The 21,316-nt window shown below is 36.2% G+C and overlaps 1 protein-coding gene across 1 annotated transcript in view; it reads left to right on the plus strand.

Annotated features, from left to right (window-relative positions):
* Positions 1-21,316, plus strand: part of AP3B1 (adaptor related protein complex 3 subunit beta 1) — a 141,095-nt gene that overhangs the window by 40,508 nt on the left and 79,271 nt on the right. The window contains exons 7-13 of the mRNA XM_054398147.1: positions 4,891-5,052; positions 7,114-7,211; positions 8,672-8,726; positions 8,805-8,876; positions 11,137-11,199; positions 12,072-12,204; positions 18,604-18,713. Of these exons, the coding sequence (XP_054254122.1) occupies positions 4,891-5,052; positions 7,114-7,211; positions 8,672-8,726; positions 8,805-8,876; positions 11,137-11,199; positions 12,072-12,204; positions 18,604-18,713 (693 nt within the window). The remainder of the gene's footprint in view (positions 1-4,890; positions 5,053-7,113; positions 7,212-8,671; positions 8,727-8,804; positions 8,877-11,136; positions 11,200-12,071; positions 12,205-18,603; positions 18,714-21,316) is intronic.

Here is a 21,316-nt window from a genome sequence, read left to right on the forward strand (position 1 = left end):
ATAACAGCAGCAGGTTCAATTCAATCCATAACAGGGTTAGAATCAGAAAATATAGTTTATAGTGTTTTCCAAATATTTCTTTAATTTGTTGCAACTATCATTTCCATTAATACTCACTTCTATTTCTGTTAGCTGAAAACATGTTTATCTGTTAGGTAAATAAACTTTAAAATCCCACAAATATCATTATGTGCAAGGAACCGTGAAATCTCATTTGACCAAAGCATGATAGCTTTTATCTACAACATAAAACTAAAGTACCAATTGCCATTGGAATTTTTTTGAATTACATATGTTTTACGTATATTTATTATATTTTCAGTATAACTCCATCAGACTTACTTCAATATAGTTGTAATCTGAAAAATTATCCTTGTGAGAGGGCACCGTAGGAGTCCAAGTCTGTTTCAGTGGCTTCAGATCTGTATAATTCAACAAATCCAACCGAAACATCAGCTTTTCTGTCTGACCTCCCAATGACATTATCCCAATGACAGCAAATGCACTGTGTTTATATTTGAGCTAAAAATTACAATATTAAAACATACCAGAGTAATATCATAGTAATCTTGTGATCTTTATTAGTTCTTCATTGCATTGTGGTTCACTTAACTGAAAATGAGTGTGTACATTTAGATTAGTACAGAAGCTATAGGTTTGGGCCCCAGTGAAGTGATAGAATGCAGTGTTTGGTACTGTGTTAATTTTGTCTGAATACTTTATATAACTAATATAGGCTAGATAATATTATTTATATATCACATGGCCTAATCATTGCATTCTGTATTTGGTAACTTTTGGACTTGAAAGTGTTCAGTCTGTTTTGACGTTATTTATAAGTAATGTGCATATTACTTTGCATCCTTTGATTGCACAATTCTTCAGGAAACCTTCTTACAAATTCTTTCTTAGTAAAATATCCCAGACCACTACTTCATTACCAGAATCTTTTTATATTCTGTGTATGGTAGAAGGGATAAATTAAGCTTCTAAATTTTCTATTCGTTTTTAAGTATCTTTGTTCCCAAAAGCTGTAAATGCATTGTCTGAGACCACACAGAACCTGCTGTTCTGTTCTAGAGATCACAAAGTCAATCTTGCTTTCTGTCCATTCAGGAATTGCTACAGTTGTACCCATTACTGTAACATGCATTCTGGTACTGTGATCCTGTTTGTTTCTCACCTGTTTTGTAATCCCCAGCGAGTTCCTTTCCAAGGACTCTGCACACGAGCATCAGTGAGAATTTGTTAGATGCTAGAAAGTTGTTTATCTTCAATGCAGCAATAAAAGATGCAATATCTGGTTTTAAATAGGATAAGAGTTCGATAATTTTCTTCATTAATTTTTGCCCTACAGAAGGCAAAGTATCTGAGATTTCTCATCTTTAAAGAAACTGGGATATGAATCCTCTATCTGAGGGTCTAGTGTTATTCTAAATGCCACAAGAAGCCCTTTCTACTCCTCTGTTATGGATCTCCTGTAGGCTCCATTCTTTCATACTTTCTTTTCTGATTGGAGTCCAAAATGTAGTCCCAATATAAGGGACATGCTGTTCTGGTTGTTATTCTTATCCTGCACACCAGTAGCATTGTGGATGAGAGTGAAAACTCTTGCTTAGATTTCTGTACAAGGCGTTCCTCCTTTGTTACAGTACCATCTTGAAGCTAGCTCTGTGCCAATTCAGGAATAGCTGGTCCAAGTCTCTTCCTTTTGTACAAGCTTCAGTACTTGCACTATGAGGTTTGTCACAGGACAGAACAATTCAGCTAGATCTCTAAGATGAGGCTTCACCTTGGTGGTCAGAATTCTTGCCGATAATTTATAGTGCCTCAGTCAGCCTCAAGGATTCAGTTTCAGCTTTTCTGGCTAGCCCATAAACTGCTAAACACAATACTCCATGCTAACAAGAAATAACACTTGTTTGAGATATCAGAAGTTATAAAAGTAACTTGATACGTGAAAAAACCAGAGCAGGCCATTCCCGTGCTGAGTGGCAAGCCAGAAGGTAAGAAACCTGACCTGGCTGAACAGAGACTTTGGCGGGAACTCAGGAAAAAAAGGAGAGTTTATGACCCTCAGAAGAGGGTACAGGTAACTCCAGAGGTCTACAAGGATGTTTTGAAGTTATGCAGGGAGAAAACTCGAAGGGCCAAAGCCCAACTAGAACTTGATTTGGCTACTGCAGTAAAACACAATTAAAAATATTACTGTAAACACGTTAGCTGCAAAAGGAGGGCTAAGGAGAATTTTCATCCTTAATTGGATATAGAGTAAAACATAGTAACTGAAGAGAAGGAAAAGTCTGAAATACTTGATGCCTTTCTTTTCCTCAGTCTTTAACAGTAAGGCTAATTGTTTTCAGGATACAAAGCCCTCAGAACCAAATGACAGCTGCACCATTGAGACACAAGTGTGTGGTGCTGGGTAGGATCCACCCAAGGGTACTGAGTGAACTGGTGGATGTACTCACCAAGCTGCTTTCCGTCATTTACCAAGAGTTCTGGCTAACCAGGGAGGTCCCAGTTCACTGAAGCATGGTGCCTATCTACAAGAAGGACCAGAAAGAGGTTCTGGGTAACTACAGACCTGTCAGTCTGACCTTGGTGTTGGGGGAGGTTATGGAGCACCTCTGCTTGACGGTAAGACAACTCTATATCAGGATCTGGATAGGCTTCATTGATGGGCTGAGGCCAGTGATATGAGGTTCAGCAAGGCCAAGAGTCAGGTCCAACAATCCCATGCAGCAATACAGGCTTGGGGCAGAGTGACTGGAAAGTTGCCTGGAGGAAAATGCCCTTGGGTATTGGTCAACAGCTGGCTGACTATGAGGTCGCAGTGTGCCCAAGTGGACAAGAAGGCCAGCAGCATCCTATCTCAAGTTAGAAATAGTGTGGTCAGCAGGAGTAGGGAAGTGATTTTCCCCTGTACTGAGTGTGTAAGGTTGCAGCTTTGAATACTGTGTTCAGTTTTGGGCCCCTCACTGCAAGAATGAAATTGAATTGCTGGAGCATGTCCAGAGAAGGGCAGCAAAGCTGGTGAAGTACTGTAGAGAACAGGTCTTATGAGAAGCTGCTAGGGGAATTTGTGTTGTTTAGCCTGCAGAAGAGGAGGCTGAGGGGACACCTTAATTCTTTTCCATAGCTACCTGAAAGGAGGTTGTAGTGAGGTGAATATTAAATGATAGGACGAGGAAACAGCCGTTGTGCTAGGTAAGGTTTAGGTTGGATATTAGGAAGAATTTCTTCACCAGAATGGTTGTTAAGTGTTAGAACAGGCTGTCTGGGAAAGTAGTTGAGTCACTATCCCTGGAGTTACTGAAAAGAGTTGTAGATGTGGTGGTTAGTGATGCTGTTCAGTGGTGGACTTGGCAGTGTTAGGTAAATGGTTGGACTCGGTGATCTTAAGGATCTTTCCCAGCTTAAATGATTCTACCTTTCTAAGTGTTGTACAGTTGTATCTTTTGGCAGCAAGTATAGTTAACGGTTCAGGTTGTGGCTTAAGGGGTTGTGAATTACTGAATGTTTTTGTATTTCCTAGTGACTGCTCTTCCATGTCTGGTATGATTAATAGGAGTTGAAACAACTATTCTTGAACACAAGCCTGCAGGTTTTTATCTTTTAATCTCCTGGGTCTTTACATAATACTTTGGTTTTCTTTCCATGGTAACATGCAGACCTTGCAGTGTTACATGTTCTCTTTGGCTTAGTAAGTAAGGTCCCTGTGACTATAAATTCTGACTGATTTGGACTTCTACAACTTGATTTTAATGAATTTCAGTTCATTAAACTTACTTTCCTGTGTGTCATCATCCTTTGTCTGGAAGATAATTATTTCATACTGGATCTCAACACATTTGAAAGAAGAAAAATATTCTAATACTGGAATAAAATACATGACTATGAGAAAACACCATACTAATATTTCAGCTGCCATGGTGTAAAGAAAGTTACTCAATATATAGACTCTATAGAGATTTGAATTAGAAATGTTTGCAGAATAGGCATAAGTTGCTTTATGAATATTTGGAACCCTGCTCCAAGTATGTTTCTAACCAACAGTTCTTATAAAAAAGGCAGAAATGTGAGAGCTTAAGTTGTGTCATTGCAAAAGTGATTAATGAATTATACATAATTTCCAGCTCTTTATTCCTGTTGAGTTCAGTAGTACTGATATGCATGCCTGTTAGCAGTCAGAGCAGGGATATTGAAGACTGAATCAATGAAGACAGAATTATCCTCCTATTAGAGGAAGCCTCTTCAGTCCAGGATTGAGATGTGCTGGGATCAGGATTTGCTTTCCATTTACCTGTCCTGTAGGCAAGAGGAGGAATTATGTTGCTAGTACTCTTGGTTTAGCATCCTGAGTTTGGAAGGGTGACTGCCACAAAGATGTAATTCAGAACTTGATTTAAACAGCTCAAGGGTTTGCACTTCTTCAGAGAAGGCCAGGCTCAGGAGGCATAACATGTTCTCTGTCTACTTTAAGAATAACACCTCTCCCTGCTTTGGAGATTTGCTACTTTTGCAGATAATTTATGTAGTGCTAGAGAAGAAAGAATGCACATGATTTGCATTAAGCTTTCAAAAAAGAGGGAACTCTTTTGGACCATTTCAGGAATTTTGGGTCATAGGCTTTAAGTCCAAAGAAGACCAACATTGTTACCTAATCTAGTTCATAGAATATTAGAATGTTGATGAAAATGTTTCTTTCATTTAGCAATTTGTCTTATTTCTGAGCAAATTTTGCATATATTGTTAAGGTGGTTTTTGTGTTGGTATATGTCCTGCTTTGAGCATAAAAATTGTGATGTTGCATGCTGCTTCCTTAATGAATATAAGCGATTGATTTAAGTATTCTATATATGTGTTTGTTATTTTGTCTTTTCATAGGATGATGAGATGGTGGAAGAATATAGTGAAAGTAACTTCTATGAATCTGATGAAGAACAGAAGGAAAAGGATCAGAAAGTGAAAAGCACCTATACTATGGACCCAGATCACAGGATGCTGTTACGAAATACAAAGCCCTTGCTTCAAAGCCGAAATGCTGCTGTATGATAAATTCCTGTTTGATGAAAATGTTAAACTGCTAAGTATCTGTGCTTCTAGAAAATTTAAAAGATTGAAGAATAGAATCTAAAGTGGTGATAATACTCTCTTGTAATTTATAGGAAAAGTACAGTGAAATTTTCTTTTCAATATTATCTTAACTTCTAAAGAAAACACCTGAACTGGATGTGAGATGTGCTCAAAATAGGAGAAAAAAATATGAGAACATTTGAATCCAACTTTTATAGTCCATGGTGACTATATCGTAGCTGGTTTAATGCTTAAATTTTCAGCAGCTAGGATGATACAAACTATTTGTTTGAAAATCATGGTTGTTACTGATTCAGTAAGTTGTGCCTTCCTTCAAGATTTGTATTTTAGAGGCAGACAATTGTATGCCTAAATTCTTTGTCAGTCCAAGCCAGATTTTTAGTGTTGTTGCCTTGTTAGAATTCCAGGATAGGTAAGACATCATGAGTATAGTACACTCTTCATACTTTTAGATACAGGCAAAACCAGAAAAAGACATGGTAGTGGGGGATCATTGTGTCGTATTACTCAGATCATAGAACTGTATTTCTGACACAGGTTTGTCCTGTTAATCAAGAATAACTGTCTTCAGGAAAAGACTTTCAGTGATAATGAATATTCATATCACTGCAGAAACAATTACTGCACCATAAGTCTTCTCCCATCCTCTTCTTGATAAGCTAAGCAGGCAGACTTTTTGTTTCTGTAACATGCTTTTAGTTTCTGACTAGTATCTGTGAAGGTGCCAGGAGACTTTGGAAACAAATTCAACACAGTTTTAGAATAATAATTCTGTCAGAGCACAATTTTGTGCTAAAATAACATTCATTGTCCATATGATACTTCCTTATCTCACATGAAGTTACAATCATGTTAGATATATTTGACACCACACTGCAGGAGAAGAGCTTCAATTGCTTATTGTCCGCATTCCATAGTTTTCCTTATGTGTGTTAAATACGGTATTGTTTCTCACATTTATGTCTTTAACTTTCTGCCGTTAAAGTTAACTGAGATGTTCAGTTTGTCAAGTGAAATTCAAATTACACCATTTTTTGTACCATTCACAGAATTTCACAGCAATTAAATTAACTACTTTCACTTTGACCTCAAATTTTTGTCAGTAATAAAAGACCCCTAAAGTATATTGCTAAAAGTTTTCCATTTTTTTCAAATGTTTTAAATTACTTTTTAATTTTTAATAATTTTTTGTTTCATTGGTAATCAGATGTAAAATACTGAGTGTCATAATGATGGCTTTATTTTGGAGTCGTCTTTCTATTAGTTTTACATTGAACAGAAAGTTGTCCGTGACAATATTGTAAGGAAGGTTTTGACGTGACTTACTCATTAGCATAAAGTTTGCGGTTTGTCATTTACTTCTGAGAAAACTTGCAAATTAAGAAACACTGGGAGTTTTAAGTTGCTTGTATCTCAGTTTTCTGCTGTTTGCTAGCCACAACTGACATAACAACTCTGTAGTTTTCACTTTATGTTGTGTTTGAGACTTCAGAAGTTGTCAGTAAAAGCTGTATTTTATAATACAGTAAATGCTGTAATTTTATAAATTGCATAATCCAACAGTAGAAAAAAAAATTTAAGCAGAAAATAAATAATAGGTGATACTGAATTTGTGTTCTAAAAAAATAAAAGCACAACATTTGCAGAAATTTTAAACAGTATTTTCTCATTAATATGTACAGCCAATGTTAACAATAGTGGCTTAAGCATGCTATCATGTTTACAATTTGGATTACCTATAATTTTTCTTTATATATTCTTTATATTATAGTATACAATAAATGCAGGGAGGAATGAAAGTTATTTGATTAGCTTTGCTTTTTAAAACTTAGTATCTTTCTTCAGATGTTTTTCCCCTTCTCTGCTTTGTTGATATCAAAAAATGGAGATATGTACATTCCTTTCTGAAGAAGAGCGCTTCTGTTTCTCTTAGTTCTGCAGGTCTGAGTCAAATGTGCTAGATATGTATGACAATCTGAAGTTAACATGCTGTTCTAAATGTTCTTCTTTTAGGTGGTAATGGCAGTCGCACAGCTTTACTGGCATTTGGCACCAAAATCTGAAGCTGGTATTGTTTCTAAGTCATTGGTGCGTTTACTCCGTAGTAGTAGGTAGGTCAAGTCTAAGTAAAATGACTAAAGCAGTTTGCCATATGTACAGGTAATGTACAGAACTGAATTATTACAAGTTGAAAAGATTGGTTTTGCATGTTGTTTTAGTTCTCATTTTTACTCAAATTTCATCAGAAGTCACATACTACCTGTATCTATTTCAAGTAGATACTACTTGACTAGTATCTAAAAGGGCACTAGTTTTCTGATTTCCCTGTATTGAATGGCTTGTCCCTTCTCTGTTAGTAATCTGTATAAAACAGTTTACTGTTAAACCCAGTTTGAAATAAGCTTTTGCTGTTTACACTTGAAGTTATGTGCCTGTGGTCTTTAAATTAATGTTAAATACATTATAATCTAGTTAGAATGAGAGTGTCTAGAAGAGCATTTCATGGCAGTTTTCAGTCTTGGATCAGCATGTGCAGTTGTCTGTTTTCATGTACCTATGTAAGAATTACATTAAAATAGGTTTAAAATATATTGAGTACTTACCTGTTATTACTTCTTGTGTAAGCAAGAGCTGTAATTACCATAGGGTTATTAGACAGTTTTGAATAAGAAGAGATAATGGCTCTAATTTTCTACTAGAATGAGATTTACATCATGAAAGAATTTGAGCCCTCACGGTTCAGAAAAATATCATGTGAATTATTAGTTTTTAAGCAATTGGTGGCAGAAACACTGTAGTTTAAAAACTTTAGACTAGCACCCACGCTTTTTGCTCGCTCTGCTGAGATTTTTAAAATAATGAAGATGACAATAACCTCCAAATTGGTTTAATGTTTTTGTGTTTGGAATATTATGTAATTCTGTTGTCTACATCTTGACAAAGCCTGTCAGGTGTAAGTGCTGCTTTTTGATAGATGCGTATGCCTGTCAGGGTATACTCTTAAGTCACAGGAAACCCTGGCCTGTTTTGAGAATTTATTACAACAACTTTTTACAACCAAAAAGTTGTAACAATGCTTCTTAATTGTGCAAGAGGTAGCTGGTCTTGTAACTGAGGTAGTCATTTCCACACAACGGATGAAGCTTGTGTGTTTTGTTCTCAGCTGGGTCATCATGAGGTATTTACATTTCAAGATGGTGGAAAAAATGTAAGGTTTTTGTGAACTGTTTCTGGAGATGCCAGAATTGTGTTAGTTTTTTTTTTTAAGTTAATTTTTTGTTTAAATGAAGACTCAAAATCTACAAGAGTTATTGCACCATTGCACTGGTGTTGGTGTTTGGATTTTTTGCATATTGAAGCTTTTAAAAACGATAGCTTCTTTTCATCATGCATATTCCTGTGAAGCAGATGATGAACTTCTAACAGTTGGTGGCAAGATTTTTCCTTCTACATTTCTGCAAAGTCAAATGTACAACTTGGGATTCAAATAAAACTGGATTTTCTTCGTTGTGTTACATTGTTCTGTCTTAAATTTTGCAAAGTAATTATTTTTTTTCTTTTTAAATTCTAGGGAAGTGCAGTATATTGTTCTGCAAAATATTGCCACCATGTCAATTCAGAGAAAGGTATACCTTATTTAGAAATTTCTGAATCATATTTGAATGAAACACAGGTGAGTTACTTAAATATGTTCTGCTTTCCAGGGCATGTTTGAACCTTATCTGAAGAGTTTCTATGTTAGATCAACTGATCCAACAATGATCAAAACACTGAAGGTGAGTTTAAAAGTGAATTCCTCTATATACTGCTGGACATACCTGTTTGCAGTAGGAAGGTTAAATTTTCTTGCACTGAGGCACGCTTCATTCTTTGTTGTTCCTGTTTTTTCTCTAAGAATTGTAGCATTGTGGCTTGTAGCTAAGTCCAACAATTGTCCTTCAGGCTTGTCAGACTATTGAAAGTTCTTGTTGGCATGTTCTAGATGGCAGATGGGCTCTTTTTTCTACTACAGTTTTTGGTATCTTTAAATCTCTTTCACGGAACAAAACAGTCCAGATTTAGAGTTCCAAATTCCCTTTGAAATCACCGTTTGACATGAGAAGTACTTCAGACTTTCCTCAAGGCCACACCTCAGTGCACATTTTAAGCTGTCTCCTTGTTTCCGCTATTCTTAGTGAATGTGAAATCCTTGACAAAACAATAGCTGAAAAATTGTCTACCGTTGTGTGCCTTTTCTCTTGGTTTGCATTGGATTGTCATAGGCACTTGTGCTTAGGAGTGGAAGGTCCAATTTTCTTAAGAAACATTATTTTTCCTTGTTTCATTGTACATCCATGTTGCACCGTCATTACATGTGCAGTCCAGGATGGCTATGCCCAACCATCATATTTTAAATCTACATAAATTTAATGTGATTGTAGGCAAAATATCTTTCCCAAACTTAATGACTATGAAAACTGTCAGAAATACTAGTAAAGCTTTAGTGTTGTCCAGAAAAGTCACTTCTACAATAATTAGAAGTTGGTATATTTAAATTCCCATTTTAATTGATAACACAATGGTGAAGAGATGGAGAAATCAGTTCTTTTCTTGGTGGCTGAGAAATCTAGGACACCTACACTGGTTCATACATAAAATAATGTTGTGCTTTTTCACTACCTGCTACCCTCATAGTTCCATACTATCTGCTTTAAATTAAGATGAGACCTGTGGCAGTATTTAAGATGCAGAAGCACCTTGGAATCCATCTGTCTAGATTTATATTTTGTTCTTTGTGTTTTCTCAACATCGAGTTTGTTTTTCATCACTGCTTGGCATTAAACTTGTATTTTCATGGAGTTTTCCAATTTAAACACAACTTCTTAGTTCTAATTAATAGTAATCAGCTCACAGCATGTAATTTCTGTAAAGAGGTTTCCCAAGTTACATTACTTCACATTTTTCTTTTTTTGCATTTTGTCAGTCACTTAATATTTGAAGTTTTTATGCAGCTTTTCTTAATCAGCCTTTGTCTTAATATCTCTGAAAACCATAGTATTAGCTAATCTTCTCATTACTTTCATAGTTCATATATGAATATGCTGAAAAGCAAAACACTAAAAAGATAGTTGTGTGATTCCATTGATACTTTTTGTGCTGTAAAATAATCTCTTTTTTCCTCTGCCTATTCCTTCCTTTGATTTATTTATTTGCTTTGCATGCTATGCTAGATATGTATCTTTATGAGCCTTTAGTGAAAGGTCTTATCAAATTGCTTCTGAAGTATTGGTGTACTGTATAAATTAGGTGTCTTTGTCTATGTGCCTCATACTCAAAAAATACCAACGTGATTCTGAGGCATTATTTCCCTTTACAGAGATAGAGTTGTCTTTCTCTTCAGCTTACCTCACTCAGATTGTATTGGAATTCTTTCTTCTTTAAAGTTAAAATTAACAACCTGGAAGCGTAGCACCTTAACAACATATGCCAAGTGTTGTATACTATCCTCTTATTCAACAGGAGCAAAGAAGAGGCCTTTCAGGGTCTAATGCTCTTGATAATCATTAAGGTCTGAGGAGTCTCATAGATTCAAGCATTTCTTTTCTGAATTTAGAGGTCTTCTTTGGCAGTTCATCTGAATGTAATGGGCAGTTTATTTTGCCCCACCTTCAGTTGTGATTTTTGTTATTTCTTCTTACAATGTCACATGGTTCTTCCATACAAAGGCCTGTTGTATAACATTGGAAAAAGCATACTACTAGAAGTATTTCAGGTCCATTCGATATGCAGTGCAATGCCAAAGCTAGAGTTCGCAGAAAATGCATTGCTGAACATCAGAGTCCTACCTTGAAAAACTTGAGTGTACTTGAAAGAATATTCCGAGTGCAAAGCTGCTACCACTTTATACTGAAATCTGGTAAACTATTGAATTATTAGCATTTTCAGTAGTATTGTCTTTAAAAAAGTGTACAAACAGCATAGTGTATATGTGGTACTGTTTATAAAGGTTTATTTTTAGCTTTTATAAAATACCTGTGTGGGTTTTTTTTCTTGTAGCTTGAAATCTTGACAAATTTAGCAAATGAAGCCAACATTTCAACTCTGCTTCGAGAATTTCAGGTTTGTACAAAAGTGTGTTCTTTTTATGTGAAATGCTCTCAGTTGGCCAATTGCTATTATTGGATTAGTGTTAAATTTTCCCAGAATTAAATGTACTTAGAATGGTAATGAAACTGTCTCATACCATAAAGATAATGTAGGGGTTTATATCTGGAAAGGAGTTTAAGTGTTTTGTTTCTCACTCTTCTTCTAGCTACCAAAAACCCCAGATCTGATGAGGAAAACCCAATCATTCCAAATTCTTTAAAACTGTCAGTCAAGTTGGTAGAAATTCTTAAGTCACTAAATTACAGGCTCTTAATTTTAGCATTATTCAGCTCTCAGCATTTATTGTCAAACTTCATTTTTGTAAGTCGTTTGGTAACATATCTCCAGTATCTGTGTATGTATCAGCAAGATGTTCTGCCTGTATTGTGAAACAGTGTCTATCATTCTTTCTTTTCTCTTTGCTTATGACATCCATTTTCATTGCTTCAGTTCTCTGAATGGATTTCTCTGAAAGGTATGGGTTCTCAGGCAGGTAGGTTATTCAAAGTTTCACAGATGCTCCTGGTTAAATGAACTGAAACTTCTCTGAAGAGAGAGTTCATCAGCTCCTCCAGCCTTACACACAAATTAATTGCAGGTTTTAGGTAATTGCCCCCTGCCCTAGGCTTCTTGAAATAAGAGGTTTGCATGGCCATGAGTGACCAAAGCTGTCAAGAAAATGTCTTGTGAAGCTGACAGTGAGATGCATAAGTGTAACTTTTAATGTGCGATGTGACTTTCTAGATTGAATTTATTACGCCATATATCTGTCTGGTAGAGATAATGTGCTAAGTCTTTGGTAGACAAAACTTATGTATTGACTAATGAAAATTCTGTTTCCCTAGACTTACGTGAAAAGCCAAGATAAGCAGTTTGCTGCAGCTACAATTCAGGCTATCGGCAGATGTGCAACTAACATCACTGAAGTGACTGACACGTGCCTTAATGGCCTTGTATGTTTGCTGTCCAACAGGGATGGTAAGCTACGTGTTCTGTTTGTTTTCTGAGTAGCTGATGGCATGAAACATTTTCTTAATGAGGACTATTATTAAAGTGTGCTGTTGTGATTACCGTAGATGAAAGTTTTATGTTTAGTTGCATCAAAACGGTTAGCCTGTAGAGGGTGCTGGAAGCTTGGAATCTTCTTTTAGTGCATAAATGCCTAACTGAAAAAAAGCATATTAAATAGTTATAGGATAAATGGCCCCAAATTTGGCTTGATTTTGTAATTTAGCCTTCTGTTATTTTAATACAGTGAAACGGAATTGCAAGTCACTGAGGAGCGGATAAAATCAAATGGGATATAGCAGCACTGTACATCAATACTGAGAATATTGTTTGTTCTTATGAGTTACCAATAAATATTGCACAGAAGTCAGTAAGAGAGTTGGAATATTATTATATAATGTACAATCTACATTATTGCCGGTATTCAACCCTATAAGGGTTAAGAAAGATGTCATCAAAACTAATATTGTTAGGAAGGAGGAAAAGCTTAGTTTTGGGGTGGTCTAGAGTAATTAGCATTGTTCAAAGAACACAGTAAGGTCTACTATAACCTTTGCAAAGCAGCATTAATTCCTCTCTGTATCTTGTGGATATATTTTTCATGATAATCCTAAGAAGGCCTTTATTAGGGATATCACTTTGGTAGCACATAGTCATCCTGTGATCCACTGATGCACTCAGATCTCTCTTGTTTGGTTTATGAATTATAAGTCCTCCTCTGTCTCAGTTCTTCTTGTTTCAGGAATTCCTAAGAGGCTTTAGTGTATAGCTTGGTAGTTTTAATTCCAATTAAATTAGTTTTAACTTCAGTTTCATAGTGTTCCCTACCCTATATACCTTTATGCTTTTCTGGTTATCAGCTGTGTTTAAAATATCTTCCTATATTGTGGTACAAGGCTGTGTCTGCACAATACACTATTTTGTATTACATCCAGCAATGACCATGTCAAAATATGATCTTCAAAGGTTGTTTTTCTGGGAGTCTTCCTCTTGCTCGGTAGGCTCCTTTGAATGCATAAAAAGTCCCCATTGCTATCTGAAATAACAGAATCGTAACTTCAGAATGCTGAGTTTGTTACTTACTAATCCTTCTTTCTGTTTTCTTTTTCATCTTGCTAAGAAGGAATTGCAATAAGAGAAGTAGACCTTTTTTTCTTTTATTGTAGCTTCTCAATTTAATATTTTCTTAGAAGTGGTTCAATATGTACACACATGTATGCACATGTATGCAGAGGTCCTTCTCAATGAGATTAGTTTTCTTGACTGTTTCTGTGTAGTTGTCTAGCAAATGAAATTATCTTCTTAAGCTTACCGTTCTGAAAGACTGCAAAGGATATATCGAGGATCTTCTAAACCTGGCAGCTGGCAAATTGCATTACTGTAGCTTCAGTGTCTTTATTTCTTCTTTTAAGGGATTAATAGAATGGCGTATTTTACATGGTACCTTTCCTCAGGTGGCAGGAAATTACTGGTAGTTACAGCTTAGTGAACATAAGAGTTTTGGGAATGAATAAAAAATATATTTAGCATATGTAGGAGAATAAATTTAAGAATCTTGGTTAATCTTGATTTCCGATGACTTTCACCCTTAAATTGTGCAAGCAATCTATTTACCACACGGCTGTTCCCATGGGTATTCGAAGCCTTGTTCATCTGCTGACTTTGAGTAGTGTGAAGCCGAAGCTGCTAAGTCCAGGAGGTTCTGAGGTCCTTGAAGCCAGAGTTGGCTTTGCTTTCTCTGCACTGTTGTCTTACTATGAGGAATTCACTTGACTGCAAAAGAGAGAAGACCAAATTACTTTGACCAAAAAATCCTGAAGAATGAGCTTGTGGCAAACCCGCCTTATAATTCTTTGCACTTATTCTGGAAAGGCATTTACTGTAGATACAAGACAACAGACAAGGTATCTTGGCTCTATCTGGCACAGGAACTGTGCATTTACTCATTCTGGAAGTTGGGTGCTGAGAGTCAAGAGCGTCACTACACAAAAGAATCTCTTTGGGATCAGTCAGATCCAGCTGGAATAATTCTTCACAGAGGTCCGTGTCTCATTATTGAACTTTTTGGTTTCTGTATATGCTTCCATGATTCCAATAGTTTTTTTTTTTTTTACCATAAGCCCTGGCTTCCTGAGCAGGGGAAATTTTCCGTTAAACAAAGCACTCATAGATAAGTGAGCTGGGACATAGGGATGGGAAGAAAAATGAAGTCCCCATAGTCCAAGAGGAGATGGGTAGGGAGCTGCTGCACCACTCAGATATACACAGGTGTATAGGGACAGGTGGCATACACCCAAGGGTACTGAGAGGGCTGGGAGAAGCACTCACCAAGCCACTTTCCATCATTTACCAGCAGTCCTGGCTAAATGGGAGTGTCCCAGCTGACTGGAGATTGGCAGACATGGCCCATCTACAACAATGGCCAGAAGAAGTACCCAGGGAACTCCAGCCCTATCAGTCTGACTTCAGTGCTGGGAGGGTTGTTTACCAGGTCATCATGAGTGTCATGTGCATGGCAACCAGATATCCATCCCAGTCAGCATCCTTAGTAGATAAGGAAAGGCTATGGATGGTGTTTATCTGGACTTCAGTAGATGGTGCTTATCTCGGCTTTAGTAAAGTCTTTGACACTGTTTCCCACAACAATCCTCCTGGAGAAACTGGCTGCTTATGGCTTAGATGGATGCACACTTCAATGTGTCAGAAACCATCGGGATGGCCGGATTCAAAGAATGGTGGTGAATGGAGTCAGCCAGCTGGACGCTAGTGGTGTTCCCAGGATTCAGTCCTTGGACTAGTTCTCTTTAACATCCTTATCAACATGGATGAGGGTATTGAGTGCACCTTCAGTATGTTTGCAGATGACATTAAACAGGGTGGGAGTGTTGATCTGCTTGAGGGTAGGAAGGCTCTGCAAAGGGATCTGGACAGGCTGAATCAATGGTTCAATGCCAATTGTATGAGTTGTAACAAGGCCAGGTGCTAGGTCCTGCACTCCAACCCCATAGAAGGCTACAGGCTTGGGGGAGAGTGACTAGAAAGTTGCCCATTAAAAAAGGTCTTGAGGATGCTGGTTGACAGCCAGCTGATCATAAGCAAGCAGGGTGCTCAGGTGTGCAAGATGGCCAACAGCATCCTGGCCTGGATCAGGAATAGTGTGGCCAGGAGTAGGGAAGTGATTATGCCTCTTCACTCAGCACTGATGAGGCTGCATCTTGAATACCATGTTCAGTTTTGGGCTCCTTGCTACAAGAAGGACACTGAGTTGCTGGAGCATGTCCAGAGAAGGGCAGTGAAACTGGTGAAGGGTCTAGAGAAAAGGTCTTGTGAGGAGCAGCGGAGGGAACTGGAGTTGTTTAGCCTGGAGGAAAGGAGGCTGATGGGAGACCTCATTGCTCTCTAAAACTACCTGACAGGAGGTTGTAGTGAGGTGGGTGTTTGTCTCTTCTCCCTAGTATCATGTGATAGGCCTGAAATTGTCCCAGGGAGAGTTAGATTAGATATTAGGAAAATTTTCTTTACAAAAAGAGTGGTCAGGCATTGGAACAGGCTGCCTGGGGAAGTGGTGGAGTCACCATCCATGGAGACGTTCAAGAAATGTTGGGACATGGCACTTTGGGATGTGGTTTAATCATAGAATGGTTTAGGTTAGAAGCCACCTGCAAAGGTCATCTAGTTCAAGCCCCTCCCCCTACAGTCAGCAGGATCATTTTCCGTTAGATCAGGTTGCCCAGAGCCCTGTCAATCCTGAGCTTGGTTGTGTTAGGTCAGTAGTTGGGGTTGATGATCTTAAAAGGTCTTTTCCATCCAGAACAATTTTATGATTCTATGAAATAGGCAGAGAAAATTTCAAGAGCAGAGCCTTGTTTCTGGAAGCCATGTTGAGGACTGAGAATTATTTTTCCTTCTTCATCTATCGAAGGAAGTACAAAAAGAAAAGTTATTTTGTCTCTTCACATTTGACTAATGCATTTTCTTTAAGGAATTGCCTTGATAATTACAACTGACCACAGGCTGTTTTAACTTTAGTCAACCACACCACTCAGCTTAATGTCACCTGCAAATGTGCTGAGGGAGCACTTAGTCATTTGCACAGCCTTGCAAGTGGTGTATTCCTTCTAAAACAGTTGATGCAGGTTTGCTTTCAGAAATGGTGATAACATGAATTAGAAACTGTGGATGAACTACTCTTCAGTTGTGTGTGTGTTAGTTTCTGAAATTATTGGGTAATGCAAATGGAAGAAAATTTAACTCAACATCAGTGATATCAAATGTAATATTTCAGAATGCAGCATTTGAATGTTCTTCAGTAAAACACTCTTTGCTAGGTCTTTTTCTGAGTTGGTTACATGGCCAAATTCTTAATTTTGAAAAAGTCTGTTACTCATTCCTCACAAGTTAGTGTCCACTGCATTGTTAATATTTTAGTTACATCATTATGTGGAAAGTAGAACATTGCATGAATGAATATATTTTAGGTTTTTTTAAAGTTGTCATGCTCCAAGGTCTTCAGAAACGATCCTACGCAGAGTAATCATTTCCATATTGTTTGAAGAAAACTAACAGTGAACATTACTACTAAGATTTTTATTGTGACTTGTGAAAATTAAAGTTGCTGATATCTTTTATAGAGTCCTTTATTGGTAAAGGCATTTCTGATGAGATTTTCTGTGCATTCATTTACTTTTTATGACCCTTTATATATAATTTACAATCTATATTGTAATTCTTGTGTTTATTTATCGATACTGTGTATACACATTTCTTTAGCAGGGTTACACTTTAAAATTGCACTACCTCTCTTTAGAATGCCAGTTTTATCTCCTTTTTGTGCTTGTTATGTCCTTTTTGTGTCTGTTTGTTGGTGGGGCTTTTTTTCATGTTTTTTTTGTTTTGTTTTTACTTTTTTTTGTCTTTGAATGCATGTCTTTGATTTCGCGTTTATACTTTGGATTCTTCACAAGACTCAAAATAGCCTCTTTTATTTTCTGGACTGTGTTAGTCTGTGTTCTAATACAGAGTTTTGTTTGTGCTTCCCAGTTTGGTATCTCTATTCATGTAACAGGAACTATTTTAGTTTACTTGCTTATAGTTCCGGTTCAGTTCTTTAAATATGCTCCCACAGATTGCATTAAAGTAATTCCTATAGGAACACTTAATCGAATGTGCTTCATTTTATCATGATCAGTTCTACATTGCCAACAAGTGTTTTTAATGATGCCTTCATGTCCACTCGGGTTTTTGATTCAGTTTTATCTTGCTTAACAATTCTCCTTGATAAGTAGTATCACAAAACAAGCAATGACAAAGGTTGTCATTACAGTATCCTCCACTCTAAATACTTCATATTATAATATAAAATTTGGAGAATGGTTGCCTTATTTTACTATCTGGCTGTAAACTAAATTAAATTTATCTGTAGGACTGGACAATACCTTGAGATATTTGAAGACAACAAGTTAACATTGCTTCAAGAAATTAGTGTAGAAAAGTTAGATCTCTTCAGCATACTATTATTTTGAAACTTTGGCTTGCTTGATTGCTAAACAAATGGTCTGTGTGTCTGATTAACTCTTGAAATGTAGGAATACCTGCTTGATGCTTAGCAATTGGTAGTTGGGCTTATTCTGTGTTTTAAAGTTCAATAGTTTAGAAGAAATAGTTCCTTTTTGTAGTATAAATGTAAATTAGAGTTAATGCTGAACTCTTACAGGAGTCTTTATTTTGGTTTCAGCTTTGGCTATGTTTGACTTTCCGTCATCTTTCATTACGGAAAGAGTTTTTCCTTGTATAGAAACTCACCTTTGCAATAGTGTGATTTCTTCAACTCCAAAAATCATACATTTCATACAAGTTGATCCAGCTGTGAATGTTACTTGTTAAAGTAGTTAAGCATTCCAGTGCATGACTTTTGGCGTAAATGTTACATTGGTTTGCTGTTTAGAAGCTTCATTTCAATGTACAAAGTGCAGAGGAAATATTTATATATTTCTCCTGTGTATGAACAAGCTGTTATTTTAATGCAGACAGCAAATTACTTATGAATATGCATAATTTCATTGAAAAACAGATGTTTCTTTCATGCTATTCCTCAGTTTTAAAAGAAAAAATACAAAGTGCAGCTTTGCTAAAAGGCAATTTCAAAATATTACGTGATAGAATAATATTGTGAACATTTCTCTGTTCATTTTCCTACTTACAACTTGAAGTTGAACTTGTATTACTTAGCAGTTTACATCTTCATTATAAGCAAATAGAATTCAGTTCTGCAAAGCATATTTTGAAAGCTCATAACATCTTTTACCATCAATTATTTATGTCTTTTGTATAAGTGCTTTTAAAATTAATAACTTGTTTTGTTTTGAACAGAAATTATAGTTGCTGAAAGTGTTGTGGTCATTAAGAAACTGCTGCAAACCCAGCCAGCATACCATGGTGAAATTATTAAGCATATGGCCAAACTCCTGGATAACGTTACTGTGAGTATTTGTGCACAGTATCTTATCTTAATTGTTGATTGGTAAGAATCACACCATCTCCTTTGGCAGAAATACATATATTAGAGAAATACAAAATAACTTTTAATTTTTGGCATAAATTTTGTCATGATCTTAAGGAAAAGGAAGTAGAAGCTCTTAGATGGCATTGATTTGTGCCTGAGATCTGAAACTCTATTTTGAAAAAGATCTCTGGAAACGTTGATTATTACTAGTACTGTTGGGCCACGATGAATAGCAGGTTTAGAATGAGAAGTACATATCTTGAAATGGGAAAAAAAAAAAAAAAAGGCAAAGCAGTGCTTAACTTGAGCCCATTGTCTTACTGATCTGGGGTAAAGTTTTAAAAGTTCTCTTCCAAATCTTTTTCTCTGTCCCCAAATTACCTGACCTTTCCATGGTTGCAGACATGATGCTGTGAGTATGGTGCAGTGTTTCTTGAAGTCACATTTTTGTCTTTTGGATAATTAAGATTCTGTGGCATTGAACAGTAAAATTTGCATTATTGCCTATTATTGATCCTTGGATTAAATTGACGTTTAAGTATGTCAATATTTACTTGCCAAATTTTCCTCACAGTCCCATTTATTGATAAAGCATTTAGTAGGCTATCCTAAATTATAACAAAGGGCTGAAGACGATTAGCTATCTGTTGCACTCTATGCCAATGGTGATGTGCCAGGAAGTATTTTTCTCTAGAAGCTATAAACAGAACTGTTCTGTTTCATGTAATTGCACATTTATTGATGATGGAGCTATTTGAATTTCACAAAATTAGGAATATTAAAAGAAAAAGGAAATACAATCTTAGGTTTTGTTTACTGAAGAGATAAATCTTTGGCCACTAAGAGGAAGTGATCAAACTACATAACTGATTTAAAGAAAGTATAGTTCCAATGGATTAATTATATCCAGAATCAAAGGAGGCTATCAGATAACTGCTGCTAATTACATATCAAATAAGTATTAACTATAGTAGTCACCTGTGTTTTCAGAAAACTTGTCTAATATTTTGGTAAGTATAATCTCATAAATTGTGTATAATCTTAATAGACACCTCTTTTGGGTTTTCGCCAAGTGAGTTTATAGAACAAAATAGTTATTTTCTAAATCCTCTGTTAATTAATACTTCTGAGTAAATATTTGAAGTTTTAAATCCAAGGAAGATTTTGGAAAAGAGAATACTTTTTTTAAATTGAATGAGGGGAAAAAAACCCCATGTGCAGTACTTGAACTAATTTGATATACTTGTTCTTTAATAATGAGGCTTTATAGAATATCAGAAAATGGTAAGTTGTAAGCAGACTGTCTCCTCACTAAATAGCCTTTTCTAGGTTACTTGCAAATCTGTTGAACACGTTTTCCCCTGTGGGACATCTGATGATTGCCTTCCGTTGTAACAGAGTTTTTGTCTTTCTATTATCTTATTCCTTTTTATTCACCAGAGTGCCTTTCCACCCCATAGAGGCTGACATTTTTGAAGATGTTTTTGAGGGGCTTTTTCAAAAGCTTTTAGAATATTGTCTTGTCAAATATGTGTCATTAGAGTCAACTGATACACTCTTTTAGAAGGCCTTTCCTTCAGAACACCTATGATCCAGAATCCAACTGAAAATAACTTACAGATTTAATCCGACTTAAGTTTTAAAATGGATTGGTTATGTTGCATTAATTAAACTGGAATAACACAGGACATTTTTCTTTATATCTGAAGTAGATCCTTTTTTATTTTTTTCTTAATTCATTTTAGCAATGAATGAGTGTAATCAATCTAGCAGGAATTAGCTCTGAGTGAGAATGTCTCAATGGTGTCCAGCACTTTTATATACAAGATGCAGTAGTCTTGAAATTAGTTTCTTCCTTCTTCTTTCTAGAAAACTAATTTATGATCAGTTTTCTGTAGTTATTGCTTTTGGTGATGGGAATCTTGTAGTTCTGCTGCAATTTCTCTCCAGGCTTTCCTTCGTAATAGTTCATAAAAGGCAGGGGTTTTGCCTTTTTTTATAGCCGGTAAATTCTGACGTCCTGGGTTTTCATTACTGTCTTCTTTCTAGTTCTTTCTAAAACAAGAGTGAAAATATGAGAAATCTGAAGTGTTTTCTCATGTAGAGGAGAGGAGAAACACTTCTTGATGGGATAAAGACAGGATAAGTATTGTAAATTTAACGGGAAAATAAGATAGATGTATGTAACTTTAAAGAGCTTAATATTCTACTGGATGCAGAGAATTGGAACTCATTTGCAATTTGAATGTCTCTTTGTTTTGTGACAAATGTTAGTAATCAGAATTGGCAATTTAAAGTTGTGCTTTAGCCTAGTATGTTGTGCAATAAGGTTAGAGGTGAACTATAGTTTTTAAATTCTGGTGCTTAGAATGAACTGTAAAATCCTTGTAATGTCTGTCTTAACTGTTCAAAGTAATCCAAGTCTTACTTTAAGAGGAGAGGGTCTGGATGGTTTGTTTTGTTATTTAGTAGTTTATTGTTTCTCCTCCAGTCAGGAAGTGGATTAAAATGGTGGTGGGAAACTGCCTTCTAGTACTAAGGCTTAAAAAGTGCATTTAACCACTTGCTCAGGGCATATGG

This window comes from Indicator indicator, chromosome Z (genome assembly GCF_027791375.1).
Source record: "Indicator indicator isolate 239-I01 chromosome Z, UM_Iind_1.1, whole genome shotgun sequence".
Classification (NCBI taxonomy): domain Eukaryota; kingdom Metazoa; phylum Chordata; class Aves; order Piciformes; family Indicatoridae; genus Indicator; species Indicator indicator.